The sequence below is a fragment of the Podarcis tiliguerta genome (genome assembly GCF_965153285.1).
Source record: "Podarcis tiliguerta genome assembly, chromosome: 1".
NCBI lineage: Eukaryota > Metazoa > Chordata > Lepidosauria > Squamata > Lacertidae > Podarcis > Podarcis tiliguerta.
In genome coordinates this window covers 88,809,478-88,836,869 of record NC_139534.1, presented here as the reverse complement: position 1 = coordinate 88,836,869, position 27,392 = coordinate 88,809,478, and the positions used below count along the sequence as shown (strand labels likewise).

General features: G+C 40.1%; 1 protein-coding gene across 5 annotated transcripts in view; it reads right to left on the bottom strand.

Moving 5' to 3' along the window:
- Nucleotides 1-27,392, bottom strand: part of SUSD6 (sushi domain containing 6) — a 58,640-nt gene that overhangs the window by 25,217 nt on the left and 6,031 nt on the right. Inside the window, exons 1-2 of one of the 5 annotated variants that reach the window (XM_083399039.1) lie at nt 12,297-12,550; nt 5,441-5,636 (exon numbers count right to left, since the gene is read on the bottom strand). In XM_083399039.1, coding sequence (XP_083255165.1) covers nt 5,441-5,561 — 121 coding nt within the window. In that variant the 5' untranslated portion in view covers nt 5,562-5,636; nt 12,297-12,550. Of the gene's footprint in view, nt 1-5,440; nt 5,637-6,147; nt 6,271-12,296; nt 12,551-27,392 lie in introns of those variants that run through there. The other 4 variants (XM_083399037.1, XM_083399040.1, XM_083399038.1 and 1 more) reach the window with 4 other exon arrangements.

The following is a 27,392-nucleotide window of genomic DNA, read 5'->3' as shown; positions in this document are numbered from 1 at the left end:
GAGAATAAATGCCATGGTGCATCTGCAGCAGCACAACCAGATGCCTTCATCTGCCCCAGCTGCAACAAAACATGCCTCTCCCATATATAGCCATGGCAGGCAGGCCCTGTAACTCTCCCAACGGTTTGACTTCATCCCTAAAGGTGCACACCTCCATTGTCTCCTGAGACAGATGGATGGCAACAACCAACAAGCTTTCCTCCTGCAATCAGTAAGATAGTTTCCCTTTGTCTACATGTTCCTCAGAACTCCTATCTACTGACTAAAGCGTATGTCTGCAGTCCTGTACAAGTGTGTACATTCTCATTGTCAATGCATAGGCACCATTCATAGCTCTGGCCGATATTGTATTTTTTATGGCTAAAGTTTATGAGATAGGGTTGGGAGTTTTGGGGGTATTTCAAGCTTTGCTGGTTCTGAACATCTTTATAAAATGCATGTTTTGTGTGGGTAATTCAAGACACTACAAAAGTCATCCCATTTTATAAAGAATCAACTGTCTAAAATGTGCAGAAAAACCAAACTAGCCAAATTCCTCTAACTATAAGTATTCATTATGTATATTACACAGACACATCTGGGAAAGTGCTGTTTCTTCCAATGATCCATATGCAAGAATGAATTTTATTTGCTCAAGTCAATAAAAGAAAGTCACCACTTGACAAAATATTGACTTCAAACACAAAGCATCATAAATGTCCAATTGCAGTCTCCCAAAAGACAGCTGAGACACTGTGCTTTTTCTTTCCCAAAATGTAAGAGATGAATTTAGCAAGCAGAACATTCAGCCATCTGCAATTCCAAATCAAGGAAGCATCCACAAATCCTCAGCTGGATGAACTAACAGACAGAAATGCAAATGCAAGGTCATATTCACATATTGGGATCAAATAAACTGCTCAGTAGGGATGGACAGATTTCCAGTCTGTATCAATTTCATATGTGTTTTAAAATAGTTCTTTTTTATGCAAACCAATTGGAGTTTATTTTTTATTATTATTTTTGATTGAGCAGTATAGAAATCTGGCAAATTAAATAATTCTGCCCCATCCTGTTTCTGGCATTAATCTGTGAAAAATATCTGAATGAAAATTCATTTTTAAGTATTTATTTTATCAGATGTGTTTTAGAACATGTGTTTAAATTTTATTTTGGTACTTTTTCTGAGCAGAGAACTATATCCTAGGTTTTGGAGAAACACAAAATCTGAAGGATTACATTCCAATTCTGTTTCATCTGTGGGACATGAGATCTTTTGAACCATTTAAGTGTTTAGAAATCCTTTTGCATGTAAATGTGCATCCATTTTTTAACGCAGAAACATAAGGAAATCCAATGGATTGCATTTTGAGTAACTCAAACATTGCCCATGTTTTAAAATTACTGGGTACTATACATTGTAGCATGAATGCATGGACAAGCCTTCAAGGAAAAGTTTTTCCCCCCAGCCAGAACTCACGGGAACTGAGTTCCGGCATCATTTTGTTGTGCTGCAGAGGCGGGAGGTGGCAGAGCGATTGTGGTGGCAGAGGTGGGTGGTAAAAGTTGAAGTTTGGGTGCTCCCTCTCAAAAAAGGTCAACAAGTTCCGACACCTCTTTTTCTAGAAAGAAGTCCTACATAAACCTAAATGTGGTGTCATGAAATAGCCTACTAGAACAATGGAAAAGAAAGTGGTCATACACAATGGAAAATGCTTCCAACAAGAAACTTGGGAAGTAAGAGTGGAGAAGAAATACCTCAAGTTCTTACCAAAGCTTTCCCCCACAGCCCTTTCCCTGAACAACCCTGTATTAATTAAACAGCAGACACTGCAACATGTCAACGCTTGCTGTTACGAGAACAGATCAGCATTCTGAATGAATATACTATTACAAGCACAAAGTCAGTGATTTGCTTGCTACAGTTCAGCAGGAATAAGGTTTGATAGCATCAGCAGTTTAAACCAGTGTGCTCTCTGCTGAATGGATGTCAGCTCAATGCAGGGCCCCTTCCACACCATGATGAGCACTCAAAGCTGCTAGAGCACAACGACCACCCTCATCTAGTGCTACATCAGGGGCACCTCCATGCCTGCACCAAAGATGTGTAACAGGGCTGCTCCCAACAGCAGTTGATAGTGAAATCCTTACAACTGAGCTGGAAACTGCACCAGAACTCATGCATGCAAAGATCTTCTGGGTCAGAGCAAGGGCCTAAAATTATTAGTAAGCTGCCTTATGCCAGGTCAGGCTGCTTGCGCATATAGCAAAGTATTGTCTAGTTTGCCTGGCAGCAGCTATCCTAGACCCTGGCAGAGGGCTTTCACACAAACTACTACCCGATCCTTTTAAACTGGAGATTACTAAAGACTGAACCCAGGACCTTTTGCATACAGAAAATCTTACCTACAACAGAGTCTTGTCAAACGTTGTGATTTATAAAGTGGTTTGGTGTGGTGACTATCCCTAAAATGTGCAACGTTAGAAGTGCTCATATGAAGTGCTCAGTTACACTTCCAAGGTCTGTTTACACCTTTGTCTGGCTCTCCTGAACAAGGACCTCTACCTTTCTCTTACCCATTTAAAGGACACCTAGTCACTTAAACGTTCTACTAAGAAAGCAAGAACTATTAGTCATCTTCCAAATCATATTCAAACAAATCAGTTTCCCTTATCACAACAGTGGTCTTGATAAGTTCTGAAATTCTAGTAAGTGGTAGAGTTAGCCAGAAGCAGATTAAATTAAAATTTCTCATGTCACCTTTATTTTTTGCTGGATACTGCTGCCAAGAAATGGGCCATGGGGATCTTTTGGCAATATCTGAAATCATAAGCTTTGAATCTAGCTGCACATCATTTAGGACCGTTACATACAATTAAAGTTAATATTGTCATTCAAGATATATATTCCATATGCTTCAGATTCTGTTCCATTATACTTACTTCATTTCTTATAAAAATCTATCAGTATCACTGTACACCTTCACTTGGCTATCTCAAAATGAATTTAGTGCTATAGGCAACTAACCAGTACATAGATTTCTATTTCCTCACATATTATAGAGTTTCCCCCTCTCTTCAGGAGCTACATCTGCTTTACCATGGATGGTAAAATTAGAGGAAATTCTTTTTTTACAATATTCATGCCTGCTTTATGAGCCTTTAGCCCTCACAGAGGAGTGTACTCAGTGTGGGGTAGGAATAATTTAAATTGATGTGTGTCAGCTTCATCTGGGGGACATCTGCTGTCAAACTTTTAGCATTTCCCCATCCCTTTGCATCAGCATCAAATTTTAGGAATGAAGGCAATTAAGGAACTTTACCTTTTCCAATACCAAGTGCACTCATGTTATGACCTTTGCATTCTTTTGTATAAATGTCTAAATAGCAAGGAATCCCAGAAAGCAAGGAGAGGACTAAACTGCTCAAAAATAGGTAGGTATGCCTACTGAAAGCAGAACTGGGTCCTTATCAATACATCAAATCCTTAGCGGACTTTAGGTTACAGTACACAAAAGACCTAACTCTGCTGCCGGTGAACTTTGTTGCATGTCTACAGTCTTCCACCTCTCCCTGAAGCTATCAGTTAACTTGCAACTAACACAAAATAGCTGCATCTGGAAACAGTCACATCCTTAAGGAGAAGGCTCTAGTGCAGGTGTAGGCAAACTTGGCCCTCTAGATGTTTTGGGACTACAACTCCCATCATCCCTAGCTAACAGGACCAGTGGTCAGGGATGGTGGGAGCTGTAGTCCCAAAACATCTGAAGGGCCAAGTTTGCCTATGCCTGCTCTAGTGTGTCAAGGAATACTCCTAAACTAAAACCTTTCTTCCCCACAAATACTTTTAAAAGCTGTGGTCCAGCCACCTGCTTGTATGATACAATCTCTTTACCCATTTCAAACTCCAAAGAAAGGAAAGAATGTGATGTACTGTAGGAGACAAGCAGCCCATTTCTAACACAAGGCACAAACCTTTGAACCAATGCAAGCTACAGCTGCTTCAGGCAACTTTCTCAGACACAATTGGAAAACTACACTGAAGAGCTCTAAAAAGTATCTTAAATTCCATATCTATAGTCAGATGAGTTGCCATTACAAGTATTGAAAATATACAGATATTTCAGAAAATAATTGAGAGTTTCAGGAATGAGACATTACAATCAAGCATCCCATAGGCTTATGGCCAAGAAGCTATGGAGAATTCAAAAATAAGGATGCATGCATTTTAAAAACAGGCCTTCCCCATTCTCTAGTTTTTATAATCTATCTATCTATTTATTTATTTATCATACCCCACCCATCTGGCTGGGCTTCCCCAGCCACTCTGGGCGGCTTCCAAAAATATTAAAACACAATAGTCTATTAAACATTAAAAGCTTCCCTAAAAAGGGCTGCCTTCAAATGTCTTCTAAAACTTATAATTCAGCCATAATCTACCTGACCATCCACACCAGGGAGAGGGGGAGAGACTAAATATTGCCCATTCTGCCACACCTGGACAGCAGCTAGTGAGTCTCTCTGTTCCAACCTCTCTTCTGCCCTCCAGAACCATACTTAATATTTTGCTAAGTTTTTATTACAAGTACTGTATATTGCATAGATGCACTTGTCCTATCAGGGTTCCCTTCTCAATGGGAGCTAGAATAAAGGGGTGTAAACTCAAAATAAAGACCAAGCCAGTGTCCTCAACAACAGTGATTACCTTTACTGAATGTTAGCAATTCATATAAGAAATTGTCCCCCAGAGACATGGTGAGAAATAGAATATTTCCTGTCTAACATGTATTTCCTATAATTATTATTTATTATTTTTATTCCCCACCGTTTTTCTCCAAGGACTCAAGGTGGTCTACATGATTCTCCCCTGTCCTCAATTAATCCCCACAACAACCCTGTGGGGTAGGTTAGCCTGAGAGGCAGTGACTGGCCTAAGGTCACCCAGTGAGCTTTGTTTATGCTGAGTGGGGTCCCCCAGGTCCTAGTCTGACACTCTAACCACTGCACCACACAACTGCAGTCCACTGGTTCTATCTACACAAGTCAGTTCTAGGTTTAAACTAAAATGTATAATGGAGAAAACCACAAGCTGCCTTTTAATATATAGAGTAACCTGTCATTTAGACAACAGGACGTAACTAATGCAACTCTCACAAGATTGTATCTGCACTAACCAGTCAAAATAGTTCTCTGTGTATCAGTTCCATACTTCATGTGGTGTGATTAGAATCTCCACTTCATTCACAAGCATGCACTGGAGGCAAGCTAACCCCCTACCTAGCTCCTACCAAGATCCTTAAAGGATAAGGAAGCTGCCTTAAGCCATTTTTGTTCTCTGTTCTGTTTCTGAATTTTTAAGTGACAAGAGGCCATTTTTAATGCATTTATTGTTACTTGCTTTGAGCCATCGCAGAGAGAGCTAGAAACCTAACAAAAGTTAAGTAGGGAGAGCTTTACTTACATGAGTCCAGTCCTTCCACCGTGAGTGTACTGAAGAGAGCCAATGGAAAAAATATCCCATGACTGATCAAGGTAAGCAGCGATGTGGTGGTGCTCGTTGTTGATACCATTCCATGGCACATCTTTTAGACGCCAACTGCTTTTGATTATTCCCCCCCTCCAACGTTTAATGTTTTCTTGGCAGAGGTCAATTCTACCTACAAAAAGGGGGAGGAGAGAGAGAGAGAGAGAAGGTCAGCTAAACTTCTAAAATGGAAAAAGAATATTAGACATCTCCAAATAAATACACTCCTGACTAAATCGACTTCCATATGGGCATGTGTGTGTGTGTGTGTGTGTGTGAAACAAAATTCAAGAAGCCTTTTGAAAAAATCCATGAAATATAAAGTTGCCTGGAGTCTATAGAAAAGGGACACCTTTCTTGACTGTTGTTAAGGAAGATGATATACGTTACGAGGGTGACTTGTTTTTGTTTTAAAGATACAAGCCACCTGGCAAACTGCCTCATCTGAAGATATCACTCAAGAGACCTCAGGTAAACCAGTTTTACTAGACAGAGGCATCGGTCTTTAAAAGGAACCACTCACACAGAAATGACAGTCAGACTAGACAGCTACGATAAATAAACCAAAATCCTTCATTAGCCACCTGGAAGGAGACAGAAACCAAACCCCCAAGGGAGAAAAATAGTCAGAATATATACACTACCTGAAAGGAACTGCCGTATAAGTGGAAGCCAGCGAGAAAAACAAGCTGCTGAGCAGAAATGTCAGACCTCTGAATTACAAAAGAGTGCAGCTATTTAAATGCAGGGAAGTGACATCATTCCTACCTGTGGACTATTAGATTCAAGCCAATGGTGTATGTCACCTTCTATATTCAGAACGGAAGCCAAATGAATAAACAAAAACCTGTCCTCTGGCAAGTAGCTTCAGGGGGTTAATAATGTATTCAAACGCAGTTTACAGCTGTTATAACTCTCAAACATTCAATCCCAAATCAGTACAAAAACTTCCTGGAACTGGATTTCAAAATACCGTATCTGCACTGCAGGGGGTTGGACAAGATGACTCTCGGGGTCCCTTCCTACAATTCTCTGATTCTATGAAACCCTTCAATGAACATGCACTTGCATATAGGAACAACTAAACCTATGCTATTTATTCATCAGAGTGGGAGGAGGAAGAACACACACCTTTGCTATTCAGTACCAGTGATCTCATGGCCTTCAAATCAACACTATTTGCCAATTAAACCAAGTTATCGGCTGGAGCTGAAGTACTTGATTCTCAACCCCACCCCAAGTTCACGGGGTGAAATATGTAACTGAAAAGTTACTTGTGAGTCATATTGGCAGAATATATATCCTGAAAGGGGGGGAGCAGTATAAATAACTGTAATAAAAAATATAGCACGCCTCCACCTTTTGAAGATCCCTCCCAAAAGGGCTCCTTTTCCAACTGACTTCTCATTTATTCATCTCAGCAGCTCACACAAGCCAAACTCCAAGATTCCAGTCAAGAAGAACCTCCCAGACCTTAGGCATTTGTGAGAATTCTGTACACAGATACAGTGGTACCTCGGGTTACATACGCTTCAGGTTACATACGCTTGAGGTTACAGACTCCGCTAACCCAGAAATAGTGCTTCAGGTTAAGAACTTTGCTTCAGGATGAGAAGAGAAATCGTGCTCTGGCGGCGCAGCGGGAGCAGGTGGCCCCATTAGCTAAAGTGGTGCTTCAGGTTAAGAACAGTTTCAGGTTAAGAACAGACCTCAAGAATGAATTAAGTACTTAACCTGAGGTACCACTGTATTTACAGTTTAGTCACTGTACGCAAACAATAATTCCAAAGACTATAGTATTCATTTACATGTCAGAAAAGGCTTCACACAGCACTCAAACTCTTATGTTAACTGAATTTGGAAGAATGACACACATTTCCAGGCTCATATTTATTGTATTGTATCTGACTTTTACCTAGATCCCTTGGAAAAGCAAAGTTTGTGTTTGTGTGCACACACTCTCTTTTTCTGTCTTGGTGGAGGAGGGAAGAGACCAGAGAGGTTGGTGTCCATGGTACTTGATCAAAAATGCAAATGACTCCCTGAGGCTAAAAAGGTTGGCAACCCTTATTTGTCCAGGAGGGCATTCAATAAATATTTTAATAAAATTAATACCAAACTTAGGATTAATTTAAAAAGAACTCATCCCAAACAGGATAAAAAAAACCCGGTAATCTCAAGGGGGAAAGTCTTCTTTAAAAATCTCTTTGTAAACCAATAGGAGAAAGACTGGTTTAAAGTCTAGTCTGCAAAAATTCTATCTGCTTTTTTGAGTTTTATTTTATTTTATTATTTTATTGTGGTTTTAAGTTAAGTTCAAAGCCTTTTGAGAACACAGTTGTTTCAGAACTTATAGTTTTAATTGTTAACTCTTTAAATTATGCGGATAATTTAAGAAATGCCTTTGAAATACAGTGGTACCTCGGTTTAAGAACAGCCCTGTTTATGAACTATTCGGTTTACGAACTCCACAAAACTGGAAGTAGTGTCCCGGTTTGCAAACTTTACATTGGTCTAAGAACGGAAGCTGAATGGTGGAAGGGCATCGGCAGCGGGAGGCCTCATTAGGGAAAGCACGCTTCGGTTTAAGAACAGTTTCAGTTTAAGAACGGACTTCCGGAACGGATTATGTTCGTAAACCGAGGTACCACTGTAGCTATATCTCTCCTCTCACAGGTTTTTTTTTTTAAAAAAAATCCTCCGGTACAGAGTTCCTACAGAGGACAGCACCTCAAAACCACTGGAAGAAGTTACAGGGGAAATGAGAAAATGAAAGAGAACCAATGTAAAAGGGTCTGCTTAAACATCTCAACTCAGCCAGCATTCATCAACCAAGTGTGACTATTAGCTGCTGCAAGGATGAATAGCTTAAGGAAGGTGAAAGCCTTTACACACCCAAAACACTATAACAATGGAACAGAAGCACATCTATTTCCTAGTCCTATGAAGCACTAGGCACATGACACTTTAATGCTATGTCTAGGTCTACACCTCCTGCGGACAATTCCCAACCCTTACCCTGAACCTCTAACGGTCACTAAGCAACAAAAGCCAAGCAGCTAGGGTGGGTTGTTTATGGGGAGATGTTTCCTAGTCCCAGGAGTTTCAGGTTCTAAGTATTTTAATATTTATCTCCTATCAAACCAATACACATAAGACAGGCACTATTCGAAGCTTTTATTGTTGTTCTCTCTTAATATGCAGCCAGGAAAACTTACTTTGAAGCTGCTGCCTTTGTGAATTAATCCACAGACCACTCATCATTCCATCATTGCCTTTTGAAGTAGCAAGAGATCAACACATTCCTTTGTTTGAAAATACTGAAGCTTTCTACTCTCAAATTCATGTGAGCATGTCTCCTTAAGCAGCTATTGTTACTCAAATTTTCCTTCTTACTCAATAATGTATCTCAGTTTCTTGAGAGTAAATAACCCTGGTAGATGCACACTCATCAGAATTATACAGAGATAAATTGTTTACAAAAGCACCTTTACTTAGCTGGATAATGTTTGCCTAGGCTGTATTTTTAGGGGGGAGAGGGAAAGAAAAGGGTCTATTCAAATTAAATTTAAGGCTCACACGCTTCCTACCTACAGGCAATAAAATTCTGCTGAACAGAGTCAAAGCAGGTCTAGGTTTGAAAAAGCTGCCGGGAACAATCTCAAGTGTCAAACATTCAGCCACCAGCTGCATAAATCTCAGCAGCAGCTTGAAGGCAAATTCTACCTGGGCTGATTTCAAAAGCTAGGGTGGAAGCCTACCTTTGATCAACAAGTCACAAGATAGGCTGTATTTAATTGCCTGTATTTAATTGCCTTTGACCTAAAGGGCTGATACTCCTGTTTTTTCTCTTTCATTCTTCACCTCTCTCAACCCAAGGTGTCAGAAGCTTGTAAAGTGCTCAGCAACTGGATTCTACATAATTACTGCTCACTCTCACTACTGCATAACTTCTTTGCTTGCACTAATTCTCCAACAGAATGCATTTTGAATTTGTCAACAATTTATCTACAAAAGCGGACTGCTTCCCAAAATCTAAGCAGCTACCAGGAAGCACCCTTTTTTTAGTAAGGCTTCAAATCAGTTTCAATAGACATGAAGCTCTGGCCAAACATGTGTGCACCAAGGGTTTTTTGTCACTCTAAAGCCAAGAGGGGCACAGGCCATAAAAGGGGAGGAAGAGGAGAGCAGCAGGAGACCAAGTTCAAAAGGTAAAAGCCCATCTTTAACAAGACCTCTAATCTACATTTGAAAGGAAAACTCAACAATTTTATGCTGGATTCCCCGCCCTTCATCTGCTTAAAAGGATCACATTATACAGATTTTATAAAGGAAACCCCTGCAGACAACATTCTGTGGGAAATGTAATTGCCATGTCAGTGGGTGGAAGATTTCTGAATGAACACATAGATACTTATAAACCACAGCAGAAAACTAGCTTGAAACAAACCTGAGTTTAGCTATTAACAGGAATGGGAAAGAGCACAAACACACACAAACACACACACACAGAGAAGTATGCACCACTAACTCAAACACCCAAATGTTCTTCTCTATAAAATATCAGGAAACCTCCTGGCCCCAATAAAACAGTCCAAGCAAAAGGATGCAAGCTAAGAAATACCCTATTTTCATACATACCAAGCATCAGGAAAACAATCAAATATATGACAGTGTGTTTAATTGACACCTTTTCTGGGGGAGCTATTATAATTGTAGCTTTTGTCCTTTATTTTGTCCCTGCTTGCCAGAGAGAATAAGCTTCCTTATCCTCCCTCTGTGCATTGTTCTGGGGGTTTTCCTGGCTATCCAGAGTGGATTTGGTGGTGGCATGGGGCAGGGGCACTAATGGAAGCCCTTGTGTTGACTTCCACTAATTTGCTGAGTAAGGGGAATTAGGGCCAAAATATCATTTTTCTGTGTCTAAGAAAAAAATCCTGAGTTTACAAATTACTTTTCTTGGGAAGGAAAGGGGACCCTGGAACAAGGAAGAGGAATAAAGAAGTGACAATCTGAGAACCAGTGCACCAACAAGTATACATTTTAAAGAGTAACTTTGTGTTTGCCATGGATACTCAGTTTTAATCATTGAAATAAACTAATCAGAGGAGCATGGCACTGAATTCCTCCCCATTGATTTCCCTCTCATCAAGTCATCTGAAGTGAAACTGAAGTCCGGACTATGAGCATGTACGCCCCTTGATTCAAACCAACTACATGGTCCTTGAGATACCAATAGATGCAAACTGTGCATCTGACTGTATCATTCTGTTAATTTATGTGCACAATCTGTAGCTGGGGTTCTTAATGATGCAGATGCGGGGACCATGGCACCCTCAGACACCCTCCATAGCACCTGCCAATGGTACCTGCCAAGAGTACCCACCTTTCACTTATTAATTTTTAAAATGATGTTCTTTGACTTTGGGGGGATGTTTTGCTGGTGGGAGATTGCCTGCTTTGGAATTGATGGTATCTGCTTTTTTGATTTGGTGTGTGCACGTGGTTTGCCTATTGTTCTTTGGAGGTCTCAGGATCACCAGTTTTTCTTATTCTCTTGTGCTGCCCACAGCAGTTTTAGTTTTCCAAATGAACCATCCAGGCCAAAAAGGGTAGGGGACCCCTGATCTATAGCATAGTATTATACACTTATTAAATGAAGATATTTTGTTGATTCTCTGAACTTCCTGTATGACTACTCCTTATATTCATTTATTTGTACCCACAGAATTGTGCCCAATACTATAATTACTAGGCTTTTTACATAATTACTTCTTATTGGTCAAATGCAGCAGTTACACTGTATATTAAAGCAGTGTGAGCCAAGAAGCAGAAACTCTGTGCATATAAATAAAATAATGAAGTTGGTAGTTGCATCAAAACAAAGGAAGTCCACAACAAAGCTAACCATTTAAATATAATATAATGCTGCAAATTATAGATGTTTCAGTAAACTGGCATCCAAGAGCAAATAAACATTAATACTCTGTTTTAACTACCTGTGGGTGGGGAAAGTTTTGGAGAAGGATACAAGTTCCCCAAAATGTTATAAGTCTCAGTTTCCAGCATATGCTCAGTCTTTGGGGCTCAGCACCACATTGCCATTTTACCCTATTTGCTGTTGTGTTTATTTCTAGGAAGCTTTGAGCACACTTTTTTGGAAAAAAAATGTTAATTTTCTACATGTGAGAATCTATGCAGGGGGGTAATTGCAGCCTGGAACTATTACAGTATAGGGGCAGATGACAACATTGAACGATACTGTTTTGCCCTGCGAAAATGACAAACTAAAACCAAATATTTGATATGGTACGTCCAAATGCAACACATGGTATGTGAATTTGCAAGCATCTAAAAATGTCTAGAGTTCCCTTTGTTCACAACAGTTTAAATATTGTATGAATTTCAGTTAGTGCATAATCAGCTTAAGAACATAACAGCTATTCAAGAAACCTATTTCTGAGAACAATGGCTCTCTTAGCCTCTATGATTTATTCCCTCTATGTTAGTTGTGGGAGAAGTTGCTCCATATATATGGATATTTGCAAATACCTCTTCAGAACAGCCTATTGTATGCCAAGCTTTTTTCTTCTACACTTAGAACAGGAACCCAACAGCACCTCTTCAGTACATACAGGTCAGTCAGTGGGACTGGCAGAAAAACCCCATACAATTTATTCTTACATAGATTCTTCTCTCTCTCTCTCTCTCTCTCTCTCACACACACACACACACACACACACAAACAGAAACAAAAGCAGTGAAAAGCTGTATAGAGGGTAGGCTCACTCACCACAAATGCAAGCCACTGAGCAAATTCAGCTTTATATTAAATTGGCTCTGAACAGCAGCAGGCACAACACAAAGGAGAGGATATTCAGTAAAGATGATGACCGAGAAGCCAGGATCCAGTTACTGAACTCTTTGAAAAGACAGGCTTTATTTCTACATGGTGAGCAGCTCCTTTGTCCATGAATTTTTGTATTATAAAATCCACACCAATAACTTGACACACAGCAACAATTGCTGCCTGCGTTACTGCTGACGGCCCTCTGCAGACAGGACATGTGGGAACAAAAGAAGAGATCAGGCAGCAACTGAGGAAAAGGACACAGTGAGAGAAACATCTGTTGGTTTCACTAGAAATGCCATATGGCCTGTATCAGATACAGAATACTGAGAGCCTGCCTTAACTCATTTAGAGCAAACACAAACCCCATCTTTTATTTAGAAATTTAAAAAATCAGTTCTTTCCTCAACTCACGCTGACCAGATGACGTCATGGTGTCTGAAAGTATGCAAAGTAGCTGTCAGAAATGAGAAATGCTGCTCAGAACCAAGACTGTGGTATCTAAAAATACTTTTCTCTAGAAAGGCAGACTCATTCTGTTGGCTCCACCTTTGGCAAACAAGTATGGGATTGACTGGCCAGACCCAGCCAGGAAGCAACTCTTTCCACAGTTGCAAATTCTTTAAGAGGTCAAGAGAACAGTTCAGAGCAGAAAGTGTTACCAAACTTGGGCAGAATTTGAAACATCCAAGATTTTCCCCATTTGCTAAAATGAAGAAATAAAGCCACCATTTTCATGTGACAATGTATATTCCAAACTAGTCCACTCTTTAGGGAGTAACAACAAGAATTTTGAGTTCTTGTCCTTTGCGAAGAAGGTCTTCCAAAGGGAGAAGTATATTTGCTCAGGGTTCAAAATTAGCATGGCACCAGGAGCATTTCGCACCTAAATATTCTCCATTTGTGAGCCCCTCAAAAGGTCTGGGTGCCATTATTTGCACCTGGCTGACACTCAAGAATTGCTGAAATGTATGTGCTTTGATGCGGATGGTGCTGTGGTCTAAACCACAGAGCCTAGGGCTTGCCGATCAGAAGGTCAGCGGTTCGAATCCCTGCGACGGGGTGAGCTCCCATTGCTTGGTCCCTGCTCCTGCCAACCTAGCAGTTCGAAAGCACGTCAAAGTGCAAGTAGATAAATAGGTACCGCTCCGGCGGGAAGGTAAACGGCGTTTCCGTGCACTGCTCTGGTTCGCCAGAAGTGGCTTAGTCATGCTGGCCACATGACCCGGAAGCTGTACGTTGGCTCCCTCGATCAGTAAAGTGATATGCGCGCACAACCCCAGAGTCATCCACAACTAGACCTAATGTTGAGGGGTCCCTTTACATTTTTATGTCTTTGAAGCCTCGAAGTATATGTTAAGGACAGACAGTATGTTAAGGAGTTTAGAATGTTTTGAAAATTGAAATATGGTACCAATATTTTTATTGTAAACACCAAATTAAAAATGTATTAACATTTTTTTTAAAAAACACACATATTAACAATGAGTCACTTATGTGAATTGCATATTAGTTCATGCGCATCAAAATAATAAATAAAATCTGTTGCCGACTAAATGGTGACTAGACAGAATATTTTGGCGCCCACAACCCAGATCCCAGGAGCCATTTGGTTCCTAGCTTTTCTATCCCAGTTTATAACACTGTATCTGCTGTCCCACCACCCAATAATGTCCATCTTTGTGTACGCAATGAGCTCTTCTCTCCCACCCACCACCTTGCCTTTCATCTACTATGCCAGAAACTGTGAGCTTTACTGCAGTTGTGGCAAGTGCATTTAGCCTCTTTACAAGCTTTTTAACTTGGTGGATTGATTGATGGCACACAGGGCCAATCAGTTTGCAGTTCATTACCAACATTCCTTGGGGGCCCTTAAAGTATGCTAAGGGCCCATAAATTTTTGAGATTGGCTTCACAGGCTCTCTTGTTACTACTAACTATAATACCCTTCTCTATCCTTTTTTTAAACCACTCATACAAACCTTCAGTACAGACTGGAAGCTTATCATCTGCTTCACCAGCACAATTAGATGCCATGCAGCTATTCAAAATAAGCTAGGGATGACTCAAGAAAAACAAAGCTATTTTTCCTCTTTCAAATCAGACTGTGGCTCCTATATAAATTCAGAAATCTAGCAGCTGTGCAGTATAGTTCAATGATTTGAGTTTGCAGTGTTTTTGCATCCAAATTTGGAACACCAGACCACCCCTGAAGCCTGCACTTTAAACAGCTGCATTTTTAAAAATGGACCCATTACTAAATACAGCTTGCTTGGGAAAAGCAACCTCTTTCTTACTAATGTAGACCTGCAGCAAACACATTAAAAATGTAGTTAATTCCTTTTTGCCATTTTACAATGGGCTGGACCCAGGATAAATTAGCTGAACTTACGTTAGATGGGAATCAATCAATGTCAGCAGCAGCAAGTGAGCTATGACCCAAGACAGAGGTTCTCAAACTTTTTGCAGTAGTGGAACCCTTTACTTTAAACAAAACTAGCTATTACAGTGGTACCTCGGGCTACAGATGCTTCAGGTTACAGACTCCACTAACCCAGAAATAGTACCTCGGGTTAAGAACTTTGCTTCAGAATGAGAACAGAAATCACACGGTGGCGGCGCGGCAGCAGCGGGAGGCCCCATTAGCTAAAGTGGTACCTCAGGTTCAGAATGATTTCAGGTTAAGAACGGACCTCCAGAACGAATTAAGTTCTTAACCTGAGGTACCACTGCATTCTATGGGGGGGGGGGGGGCTGAACTTAAAAATGAATTAGTCCGTATTACTATAAGCTTAGTCAAGCAGTACAAATACACAAAAATCAGGGCCCTGGAAAGCAAATGTAACCCTCAATTACCAATCCAGCATTCCTGTTTTGATTTATATTTGGTATTCTATTTTTTTCCTTACCAGCTTTCTTAAAAAATATAGTGCCAGCATCTAGACCCATTAGTCTCCTAGATGTGGCTTCCAAATTATACTCATGATATCTACTAAATAAAATTCTGGAATGGAACAGCAAACAAGCCATCATCCATGAAGAACAAGCAGGATTTAAGAAGGTCAGGTGCACCACAGACCAAGTATTTGTTTTGTATCACCTAATCTGTAATTTCACCAAAAGCCCACATAAAACTTTCTATGCTGCACTCATTGACTTCTCCTCAGCCTTTGATTTAATAGATAAGGAACAGCTGTGGAACAAACTCGCCCATCAGATATTGATAAAAGACTTACCTGGTTCATCCAACAATTACATTGAGGGAACCCCATGCAAGTGAGACTAGGCCTTCAATGTGCCCTTCTCACAGACAATTCCAGTTAACAGAGTTGTCAAGCAAGGATGTATACATGCACCCTTCCTATTTAATTACGATATAAATAATCTCATTCTTGATATGGCATCCCCATCCTTCTTCGCTCCCACCCTTGGGAATTGTAAAGTGCCAATTCTGCTCTATGCCAATGACTTAGTTTTGTTATCCCAGAATAAAATTGGATTTAGAAGGATGCTGGTTAAATTTGGACAGCTGTGTAAAAAAAGAGTGTCTAAAAATTAACTACCATAAAACCAAGGTCATTGTATTTGGCAAGAGGACTACCAAGTCCAGGTGGACTCTAGACAGTCACACCCTTGAGCAAGTACCCAGATTTAAATATCAAGAATTACTTATTGATGGGAAGTCATCATGGAAACCCCATCTGGAAGCAATTGAGCTAATACTGGCCATTCTACTGGGCAGCTATATAGGTTCTTCCATTCAAAGGGCAGACAGTTAATCAATCCAACTATTAAGATATTTGTCTCTAAAATCATTGGACAAATGCTCTATGGGGCTAAGATATGGGGGATTCATGTCAATTCTGGAATAGAGGTCCTACAAAACAAATTTATGAGACAGATTTTGGGGTTTCCATGGGGTTTCCATGCGGGACACTGGCAGCCCACCGCAGAGCAGAGTTGGGCCTTCCCTCGCTAGCAGCCAGAATTGATCTAGCCTATCTGAGATACTGGTGCAGGCTAAATGCCTTTGAAGATAATACTCTGACTAAGCTCTGCTGGTTAGAGCAACTAAGGACAGGGGCTGGGCACAATAGTGCCAAGATAAGCTTAGGGCTTATAATCTCCAAATGGAGAATTACTTAGCCCACATGACCTTAGAAATTGGATTTTTGATCAGGATGCCAACGAAGACAGAGCATCCATCTTTGCTGCACGCTACTCTACTCAGTACCCCCAAATTAAGACCAATCACTCAAGGCCCCTTTACTGTGAGACTGACCTTCCCACAACTCTGCAGGGTCTTTGTAGAACTAAGATTTCAACAGATGCCCTTGGCATATTTAGAGGGGAGATACCGGGGAATTCCCCATACAGATCGCAAATGGATGCTATCAGGTAGAAGACATCACACGCTACCTGCTGACTTGTTCCCCTGTATACAACGCCCAGAGGAAAATTTGTATCACCAATTCTTAATTGGCTTCCAGGTTGATCCATACAGGAAGTGACAGCTGAACACCTAGCAGATAAACATCTATATATTACATACCAGGTAGTCAAATTTGCACTGGCAGCCAAGAAGCTCTGTTCCAGCTATGTGAATGCACTCCCATCTTAAGTCTTAATGTTGTAAATTCCTTTTATGTTGTAAACTGCTACAGGTTATGTACATGATTTTAGATTAAAGTTTCATTTAACTCTCTGTCATCCATTGTAAAGGCCTTTGGTTATACAATAAAAGTTGATTGATAGTGCCAGTATCAGATTCTTTGGGATTCTCCAAATCTTGATTCACCTGCTATTGGCATGCCTTTTAAACAATTTACTCTTCTGCAAATGGCCCATACAAAACTAAAGACACTGGGCAACCAGGTCTAAAACCAGAAAGTCCACCACTAGCCTCATACACGTGCATCTGCACCAATAGTTTAAATTGAACCAGTCTCTTCCAGACCTAGAAATAGCACTGTCTTTGATAGTATCAGTGTATGAACTATCCAATGAAGTGCCTTCAACATTATATTCTAAAATAAACAGTGGGTTGGGAACTAAGCAAGAGTTTAACTTCTTTCTGAATATACCATTAATTGAAGCAGAAATGAATACTAAGGGCCAGAGAGAAAGGGGCTAATGCTATAAACCCAACAATCTCCATGAATCTTCAGATTGTTACTGACAGTAGTAGCCTTTATGTTCTAGAAGACAACAGAGGCATTCATTCCTTACAGTCACATCCACCCAATGGCCAGACTTTTAAGAGAACAGTACACATAAACCAAGCACCCTCAGGAAAAAAATACTCGTGCTTTTGAGAAGGCCAACTTGAAACCACTCAGTTAACTGATGTCTAGGAAAAAGTAGCACAGCAACATGAATATGGAATGCCTTGTTACTTGAGCCAGACAACAAAGCTGGCAAGGAAGTATTGTGCCCTGTACCCAAGGACATATAGATTTTCCACTTTGGAAGGAAGAAGGGATAAAGGGGAATCTATCACAAAGATCATTGCTAGTCAAGGAAGCACTAAGTGGATAAGGCCAAGGCAGTCTCAAGTGTCCACTGAGCTGTAATAAAATACCAGCAGATCATGATCACCACTCATCTGTTTCTTACAAGACATTTCTGCTTTCTGCAAACCCTGACATGATAAGGGCATGATAAGGGCACTGCTTTGAAGGAATTGTCCAAAAACATCATCATGGTGCAGCTGGACATCATGCCCTTAGGTTAAAAACATGATGTATTAGCTACAGGATGCTGAAGAGCATAGGGCTGTACAGGTAGCTGTGGAAGAGAAAACCTGGCAACTGACAGCTTGCAAATCAAAAGGGACAACAATCAACAAATTTCAGTCACACCAATTTGAGTTTTCAGTTCAGCAAAACAATACAAGATTATGTTAGAACACCTCTACATAAACATGCAAGGCAGAGAGGGCTAGCAAAGGTTACTCTATAGCAGCTGAACCCACAGAGAGACCGCAACAGAAATCAGAGGTCTTCTGTAGCACAGCTCACATATGCCCCTGGGATTATTATCTACCTTCTAATCAGCTCACCAGATCCACCTTTGGCTCCTATCTTTTCATATTTTGAGGGCCCATGGAAAACCATGGAGGGCAATTGACTCAACCTTTCAGAACAGTTTCATGCCTTTCCCCTCTAGAAAGCAGGGAGATAGCCTAGCCCAAATCACGCAACTACCAGGATTCTGCATATTTCTTCAAGGGAGAAAGCAAATCCATTCTACTTACTATGTATGAAAGGTATTTCTGGATCCTGTAAAAACTGTTGCCAGATTGGGATTTAGGTTTGGCACCAACCAACGGTCAGTAGGCAACATTGCCAGCTTGCAAAAAATAAATAATTCAAACAGGAAGTTGCCGTTTTAGCTCCTCCCCTCCCCTTCCTTCTTCAGTTTTTAAATAATAAGCCAGAAAGCAAGGAGATTTGGTACCAGTATAGCATGGAAGGCAGCTTTAAACAGAAAGGTTGCCTTTAAAATTCACTGAGACTCTGGTAGGAAAGGTAGAGAAGTATGATGGAGAAACTATTGGGGGGAGCGGGAGACAATTGATGAGGTGCAATGGAATAAACAGCTGCTGACAGCCTGGGTGGGCTCTGGCGGTAGCTTTTATGGGATCCAGAAAAACCTTTCACAGAAACAAATGCGGCCAGATTGGGATGTACAAAAGCCTACAGACCCATGAAGAGTGGAACAAACAGTGACTGGAAGAAGGTGCTGCAACACCCTCCTTCCAAAGGCAGCTGAAGCTGAAGCCAAAGTGTCAGTTTTGTAATGCTAAAGGAATGTGGAAGATGTTGACCATGTGACCAGTCTGCAAAACTCTTGTATGTAGATGGGCATTTAGGGAGAAGGCTGCAAGAGTGCTGCTGTCCTAGTCAAGTAGGTGGAGGCAGGTTAAGAGAAACACAAGCCAACAAAATGCATTGTTTCTGCCATCCAGCTAGAGTAGTGAATTCAACTCTTTTCCTCCTCAGGAGAGGATGAAAGGAGCTGAAGAGCAAGCTGGTCTGTTGTATGGACCGTCACTTTTCAACGAACATCAAGGGAGTTGCCTGCCTTTTCTGACAGATGTACCAGAAAATAGCAGAATGATGGAAGAATCAGGTCTTGTTGGCAGTGGAATTGTGAAAGTACCTTTGGAAGGAATTACTATCTCTCTCTGTGGAAAACACAACGATGTCTCTCAACTGACAATGAATTTGGTTCTGAAATGCCTCTGGTGGAGGTAGTGGCTATGAGGCACAGGACTTTAAAGGATAGTAGGAGGGACCAACTTGAGTAGCTCAAAAGGAGGACATTATAGAGATGATAAGACAGTATGCAGATTCCAGGTGGGGAATTTATGTCGCACAGACAGGGAGAGAAGTGCTACTCCTTGAAGGAACGGGAGGAACGAGTGAGCTGGCATAGGACGATCTGGGTCTTTAGAGAGGATAGATGAAAAGTGTTGAGGTCCAACAACACAACAGGCACTGTAACTCTTCAACAGTTTGACTTTACCTCCAATGACGCCCGCTTCCATTGTCTCCTGAGACAGACAGATGCCAACTAAGGTTGTGGGCCTGGCTTGAATGCAGCATTTTAATCCTTTAAATATAAACAAAAGAGTCTATTTGTCCCTTCTTCTGCAGTGGTTTTAAAAAATGATTCAGCAACACAAGACAAACTGCCAAAAGTTCAAATTTTAAGATATTTCACTGAGAAGGAGAAATGAAACTCAATAGTGCTGAATTGTTACAGTTCGCTACACAAAACAGTTAAATCAAATTAACCAACAGAGTTGGCCAGAGATCAAAACTAACCCAATAAAAATTCAAATGCTGAGTCAACTATCACAAACAAGTGGAAATTGTGAATGCAAAAACCCAATTCAAGCAAAAATGAAACTACTGTTATGTTTAAGATCCTGTTGTTACATACAGTATATAGTTTTTATGAACAGAAAAATTAGACTCCTGGCTTACACACCTCAGTCAAACTCAGCTTTTCAAGGACGGCAGGCCTCCTAAATCACAAACAAAGAAGAAAATTGGGCCTAAACATGATACAACTGAATCTAGAAGTCTACACTTAATGTAAAACACTGAATGGCCAGAAACTCCAAATATGAGAACTACACAGATATTTGGGTGTGTGAGAGAGAGGTTATTAACATAATTCCTGCAAATTTGGGGATTTGTTCGGGACTAGGATAGAACAGGATGGGACACTTTTACAGAATGCTTCTAAGAGTATCATTTGAAATTCCTAAACAAGTTACACAAGTCTGCAGAGCAGTGTTAGAAACTCAGATATATAAGTTAATTGCCAAGTGGCACCTTAAACCTAGGTTACAGTTGCCACAACAGAATTTCTAGGCACACAACAGAGGTGGGGGGTTTTTTTGCAGTGGAATTCATTATTATTTTCATTTCTACACTGCTTTATATTTAAAGAAAAAAAATTCTCAAAGCAGCTTACAGCACATTAAAACATCAAATAAAACAATTCAGAATAAGAGAAATTCAAGTTTCAAGGAAAATATTTCAGATTCTTCTCTAAGTGACATTTTGCTTTCCTCACATTTATTTACCTACTTAATTTATATAGCTGCCCCATAACAGAAGTACGTCAGTGTGGTGTAGTGGTTAGGGTGTTGGATTAGGACCTGGGAAATCATGGTTCAAATTCCCACTCAGTCATGAAGCTCATTGGGTGAGCTTGGGCCATTAACAGCCTCTTAGTCTACCTCACAAGATCATTATAGGGATTAACTGAGGGGAGGGGCCAAACTCCTTGAAGAAAAAGGTGGGATATAAATACAACAAATAAGCTTTCTGCATACTGGCTTCAAAAAGCTGGGGGGGGGGGCAGCCAGATGGAGATGTCAGTTGCCAAACTGGCATCCAGAGATGTCCATATGGTCACACCTGGACCCACACCAGTTGCAAAACATGCCTGGCACTTGGGGAATTACTAACACTGCTACAGAGTGAGAAGGTCTAATTTCTGATCAGTGGAACCCATACTCTTGTTTTCTTTCCCCCCTACCCCCTTTTTAATCCCCTGACCTATGCGTTTGCAGAAATTTATCGGCAATACATTTATTTTTCAGAGTTTGGAATCTCAAGCTTCTAACTGAACTGAAAGCACAGCTCAAAGCCTATATTCTGCATTCAGCCTTCTCCTACTCCACTGCCTGGCATCTACTGCAAAATTATGGAACAGTGCATGAAAGGTAAACTGGAAAAATTCCAGTCTCCTGAAATTCTTATTCTGCCTCTTAGAAGTTTGAAATTTTTATTCCTACACAATGATAATGTCTAAAAGAAAATGATGATTGAAGTCTACAGAGTCAGTTTTTACTGCCCTCGTGTTACTGCTACAAAATTAAGGTTTTCCCAGAAAGCATCCCTCAACCCAGGTTTGTACAGAGCTTACTTTAGAGATATCCAACGTAGCCAATTGCAGCAACGCTGGATTTTAAGGGCACTGTCCTTATTAGCAACATGTTTCTGAAACCCGCATTCCAAACATTGTAGAAGAGTTACACAAACATTAACTGCAGAAATACAGGCAATCTCATTTTCAGTGGATCCCAACTGATAATCCTTTTAAAAACATTATCAGGAACCTGAAGATAAATAACTATGACTATACTATGTCTTTACACATATTTGATAAGTAATGGCCCTATAAATTATAGACACACAATACTGATAGCTCTTTTTGCTGATGAAAAAGCAGAAACATACAGTCTCATTAGGCACAACCTACTTAGAACTAAACTAAATGCTGCATGAAAAAATGTGCGCTATCACCTGCTCCTCAGAATGCTGATTTGGTAGAATGCAATTAAAATGTTTTACACCTATTGGCAAGGAAAAGGTTGAACAGACTCCCATTCAAAGTATCCTCCCACAAATTTCCAAATGGATGCTTGTTCTTCAACATGTTTCTATTACTCCAGAAAGTGGGGATGGGGGACTGAGTAATTTAAAGCAGAAAACAACAGGTAAGGAAAGGGTCTCTCTCTCTCTCTCTCCCACACACCATTTCTCCATTCCCAATTGCCCATTCTTTACATTAATTAAACAAACACACTCCAAAAACAAAAGTCATGTTGCAAGGAGGGAGTGGCTTTATTTTACCTAATTTGAGACTATATTTTTATCAAACTGGTAGCCTGTGCAATACAGAACCATTTCAATGCTCAGAAGCCACTTCAAAAACTGCAAATACCGAGGCTTAAAAGCACACTATTTAAAAGCAGCCCATATTAAAACACTGCCTTGCATCGAAAACAGCCCTGGCCATTTCTTATCCACAGCCTGCATCAGCACTTTTATCTTAAAGCATCTTATAGCGCCAAGAAAAACAAAAGGCCTAGACATTTAAGAAGAGTAACAGATTTTGCCCTAAAATAAAGTCTGTCATTTTCTAATTTAAGCAGATGTGGTTACAGAAGACTGACAAATAACACACTACAGAATGTGACTACAGGATGTGTAAGAGCATCATCTGATCATATATAGTCTCTTCCTCCCCCCAAAAAAATTCAGACTATTATTTCTACCTGAAGAATTCAGGCTTTTATGCCATAGGATTTCTGGTGAAGAAGTCTTCCTCCCCACATGTCTCCTCCTATTGTTTCTTATTTAAGCCTACCTCATAATTATATACAGAAAAGCCAAGTAAAAGAACAGTTTCCAATTATAAAAGCATACAGTAACATTGAGAAGCTTACACTGAAACACCTGGATTCAAGGACATTAATTTACTAGTAGCAGCATGCTACATTCCCAGTTGACATCTGAAAAGATAATTCATCGCTATACCTAGAATACTCTTAGTTTCTGTGATCAGGAACAATGACTTCTCTAGTATAGGCCATGGGTAGGCAAACTAAGGCCCAGGGGCCAGATTCGGCCCAATCGCTTTCTAAATCCGGCCCGTGGACGGTCCAGGAATCAGCATGTTTTTACATAAGTAGAATGTGTCCTTTTATTTAAAATGCATCTCTGGGTTATTTGTGGGGCCTGCCTGGTGTTTTTACATGAGTAGATTGTGTGCTTTTATTTAAAATGCATCTCTGGATTATTTGTGGGGCATAGGAATTCATTCTTTTTTCTCCCCCCCCAAAAATAGTCCCCCCCCCAACAAGGTCTGAGGGATAGTGGACCAGCCCCTTGCTGAAAAAGTTTGCTGACCCCTGGTATAGACATTTGTTAATCACCACCCAAGTTGATGATCTGAGGTGAAGGCTGTAAAATGTAGTCTATAATTAATCAATATTAAATGCAATGGTCTTCTGTGATTAGCAACAGAGTAACAAACAGGAACTAGTGAGGTGTCAGCCGAGGACAAGATGAAAATAAATGTGAGTTAACATGCATGCTCTTTTTAGCATTGCTCTTAAGGTCCCACCTCCTCACCATAAGCTAGCTTTGTTGGCTGAACCATATTAGGAAACCTTTCCAGGGTACACAAGCTCACTTACAAACATAGCACAGGAAGAGGCACTCTGACCAAATTATTCAGAAACAAGTAACCAAATGCACATACTGAAATACCATTAGACACTCAGGAAACAAACACAAATTATTGCTCCTTAACTCCCTCCAATCTTTGCTCTTGCGTTTATTATATTGTGAACTAACAGAAGCAGTCTTAAATCTAATCTACATCAGCCTTTCACATTGTGTTTCATTTAAAATAAAATTCTTGCACGACCATTTCACGAAGACAGGAGTGAATTTTAGCTGAAGCGATGTGTTGGATTTCAAATACAATGAGTAACAGCAAATCTTGAGGCAGATTCAGATAATAGAAATATTAGCACAGACAGCAGATGCGAAATTAGCCGGCTCCTCTGCTTCCAAACTGCTCATTCACCTGCAGTCACATCCATATTCCATCAATATGACCAAAGATTACATTTGTGTGTCAAGCAGCTCATTACATTGCATTAGCAGTAGGATAACATGCACACATTAATCCCTACATCCCATCCACCTTTGTACTTCAAGCCACTGTGCTCCTTTTGGTTTCCATTAGCTCAACAACTTACATAACTTCACACTTTACAAGGAAACTGAGTACTCATCTGTCTACTGAAATTGTGAGCAGTGTTCCCAGTAATGCCCAAGACAAATTCGTCCTCCCTTACACTCCACAAGCAAGCTTGGAAAACACAGCCCAGATCCCCTTCATAATACACATAATGAGAAAATAACTTACTCCATATCTGCTATGGTAAACTCTGAAAGGTACACATAGCATATAGAATATGCTTGCTAATAATACTCAGAATGTGAAACAGCTATCAGAAAAGCAATCCTTAAAGGGAATCTCAGACTTCCTTTGAAATATTACCTCTCACTGCTCAAGTTTATCTTCTTTCTTCATTTTAAGCAGGATTCATGCATCTGGACCCCCATGTAGGGGAGAAAATGCTTGGGGTGCCATGTGAAGCCAAGAAACAGCAAGTAGGAAGAGGATTGTGTACCTCCTTCCCTGCCACTTTGCTTTCTTCTGAAGCTGCTTTTCAGAATCACAGCTCTGTTTTATGCATCTGTGTAGTTAGCCCCCAAGAGATTTGCTTTAGGGAACTAACTTGAAAACCAAAACCTTGTAATTAACATTTTCCTCATTACACTTTTTGCCTGTAGGTTTCTCTGTCCTCACTGATTTTTGTCATTCAACCACAGCAGGAACTTCTAAATCCCTTCTGTGGCGTCCACTGTCCAAAGAACTATCTTGAATGTGCCAAAAGAACTAAGGCTAGTGAAAGATAACAAATAAATCTGAACAGCCACATTGCTGTTCTTTATGGCTAGGAAAAAGAAAGGAGGAAGTTGCCTTTGTTTTGTTCTATCACCTTACACACATTCTTCATGGTTGTATGCTGCAGCATGCTAGAAGCACCAAAGTTTCAGAGTTATGTGTCCAGTTTGTCTTTATATATTGTAATCATATGAACTGAGCTGTGCTTCAGTATTCCAGGCAAAAGCCCCATGGATTTTCAGTAGCCAGTTGAATAATTATTTTAGGTCTCCTGTACAATTTCACTATTCCCAAGATCCAGTGCAGTGCCGGAAGTGCAAGGCTGAATGTTGCAAACACAGGTTCAAAATTCTGATTCAGCCATCAAGCTTTCTGATTTTTCTAATGCTAGCTTAGTTTTAGATAATTGTATATAGGATCAGACATCCAAGACACATACAATATCTGTACGTATACATTAGTTACTAAGGAAAAAAAGTTGCACCACCCTGATTAATAAGTTTTGAAAAGCAGATTTTCTATATATTAAAATAGCTTTCAGCCTGTGTGCCATTCATCAGTTTAAAAAGCGGTACAGGCAGAGAGTTAAACAACAGAATTTTCATGCTTGAGTATTTGTAGAAACCGATTTTGCTTCCTCTTGTGCTTCATTAGCTACTGAAGCATTACAATAAAGCTAAAACAACAGAAACATTGAAGTAGCTTAAGACTGCCAAGAAAGAATACCACTACATTCCACTCTGGGTGTGTGAAGCAGATTTAAAGGAAGGTTGGGTTGTTTCCAAGACTGCTAATTCCTTGCAGGTATTTATGTGACAGGACACAAAACGATCCTTTCTTCAGTGAAGATGGATCTCAATATGTACATCTGATTTTAGAGTATATCTGCCTCCTACTCCAATCTTCCACTTTTGTGAACCTTTAAGGTCCCATTGTGATATTAATGTAGGTATTGCAATTGACACCCTTCCATTGTTTAGTTTTGTCCCTCATCCCTAGCTCTCTGTTGGTGAATGCTGAACTGACTCAATTCAAATAAGGAAAGAGAAGCACTCCTCTGTCCCTTTCCAGTAAAAGCAGGGCAAGTACCACAAAAAATTCCATAAAATTTGACATGAGGAATTACAAGTAATACTTGGTAAAAATATCATGACATTACAGAAAAACATTTTTTATTATCTTTCTTAGGTTATACTTGAGCTATGTTTGTTCTGTGAAAATTTCCTGTTTGCAAACTTCACCATAGAACAAGTTTCCTGTTTGCACACTCTCTTTGTGCTGCAATCAATGTTGAAAGTTAAATGCCGTCCTTCTATTTTTTGATATGAATTCACTTCAGGAAGAATTAGACATTCAGTATAGTTTCTAAGTTGGAACTGTAGTCACTATGACTATATTCCATTTGATTTGTGCACAGATCTTCATCAATAATTTTAAAAAACTCAACGTAGTAACAGTTACATTTTCCTTCCTCTCTCCAAAAACTGTCATTAACAAAAGAATACATAGTCAGGTGGCAAGAATCTTGATTTTTTAAAATGTTATAGACTTCAAAAGGGCAGTGTTCTCCATAGTCACTGCCAAATAATCACACCCGTGTTTATCACTTCTTTGAAACTTTCCCCTAACACAGTGAAATCATTAAACCACTGCAGCAGAAGCATTGTGACCTCCACCAGTGCCCCCACACCCTGCAAATGTCAGTCCTCATCTCAGTATGGAGAACATTGAAGTGAAAGAGTTAATGCTGATACTTAAATGTTAGGCGCCTGGGATTTTTTCAGCCCTGGATCTAATGAATTAACGAAGCAGAGTATTGACACTCATAAATGTTCTGATATCATTATACTACTAGAAAAGAAGGGATATTCAAGGAAACTGGAAAGTGCACAAAAGCACAACCAACACTCCTTACTTCAACTTTCTCATGTCTAATCTAACTCATGACAATCCCTGACCTGCTAACAAATTAGGAAACATTTTGTCACTTTTTTTGTATGCTCCCCTGGTAGTAAAGCAGATGTCAAATGAGTCTTGACAGCGTAGCTTAAGTAAAGGGGGCTAATTTGATCAGATTTGCATGAGGGCCATTCTTAACATTTGCTGGGGTTTATACATGTTTCTCCCTTTTAATTGCTTCACTAGAAGCACTTGGAAAAGGTAATGGAAAGAAAACATTTTTTTCTTCTGCAGTTTACTTAATACTGTCTAGATTAGAAGCCAAAGCCTTGAGCAATTTTAACA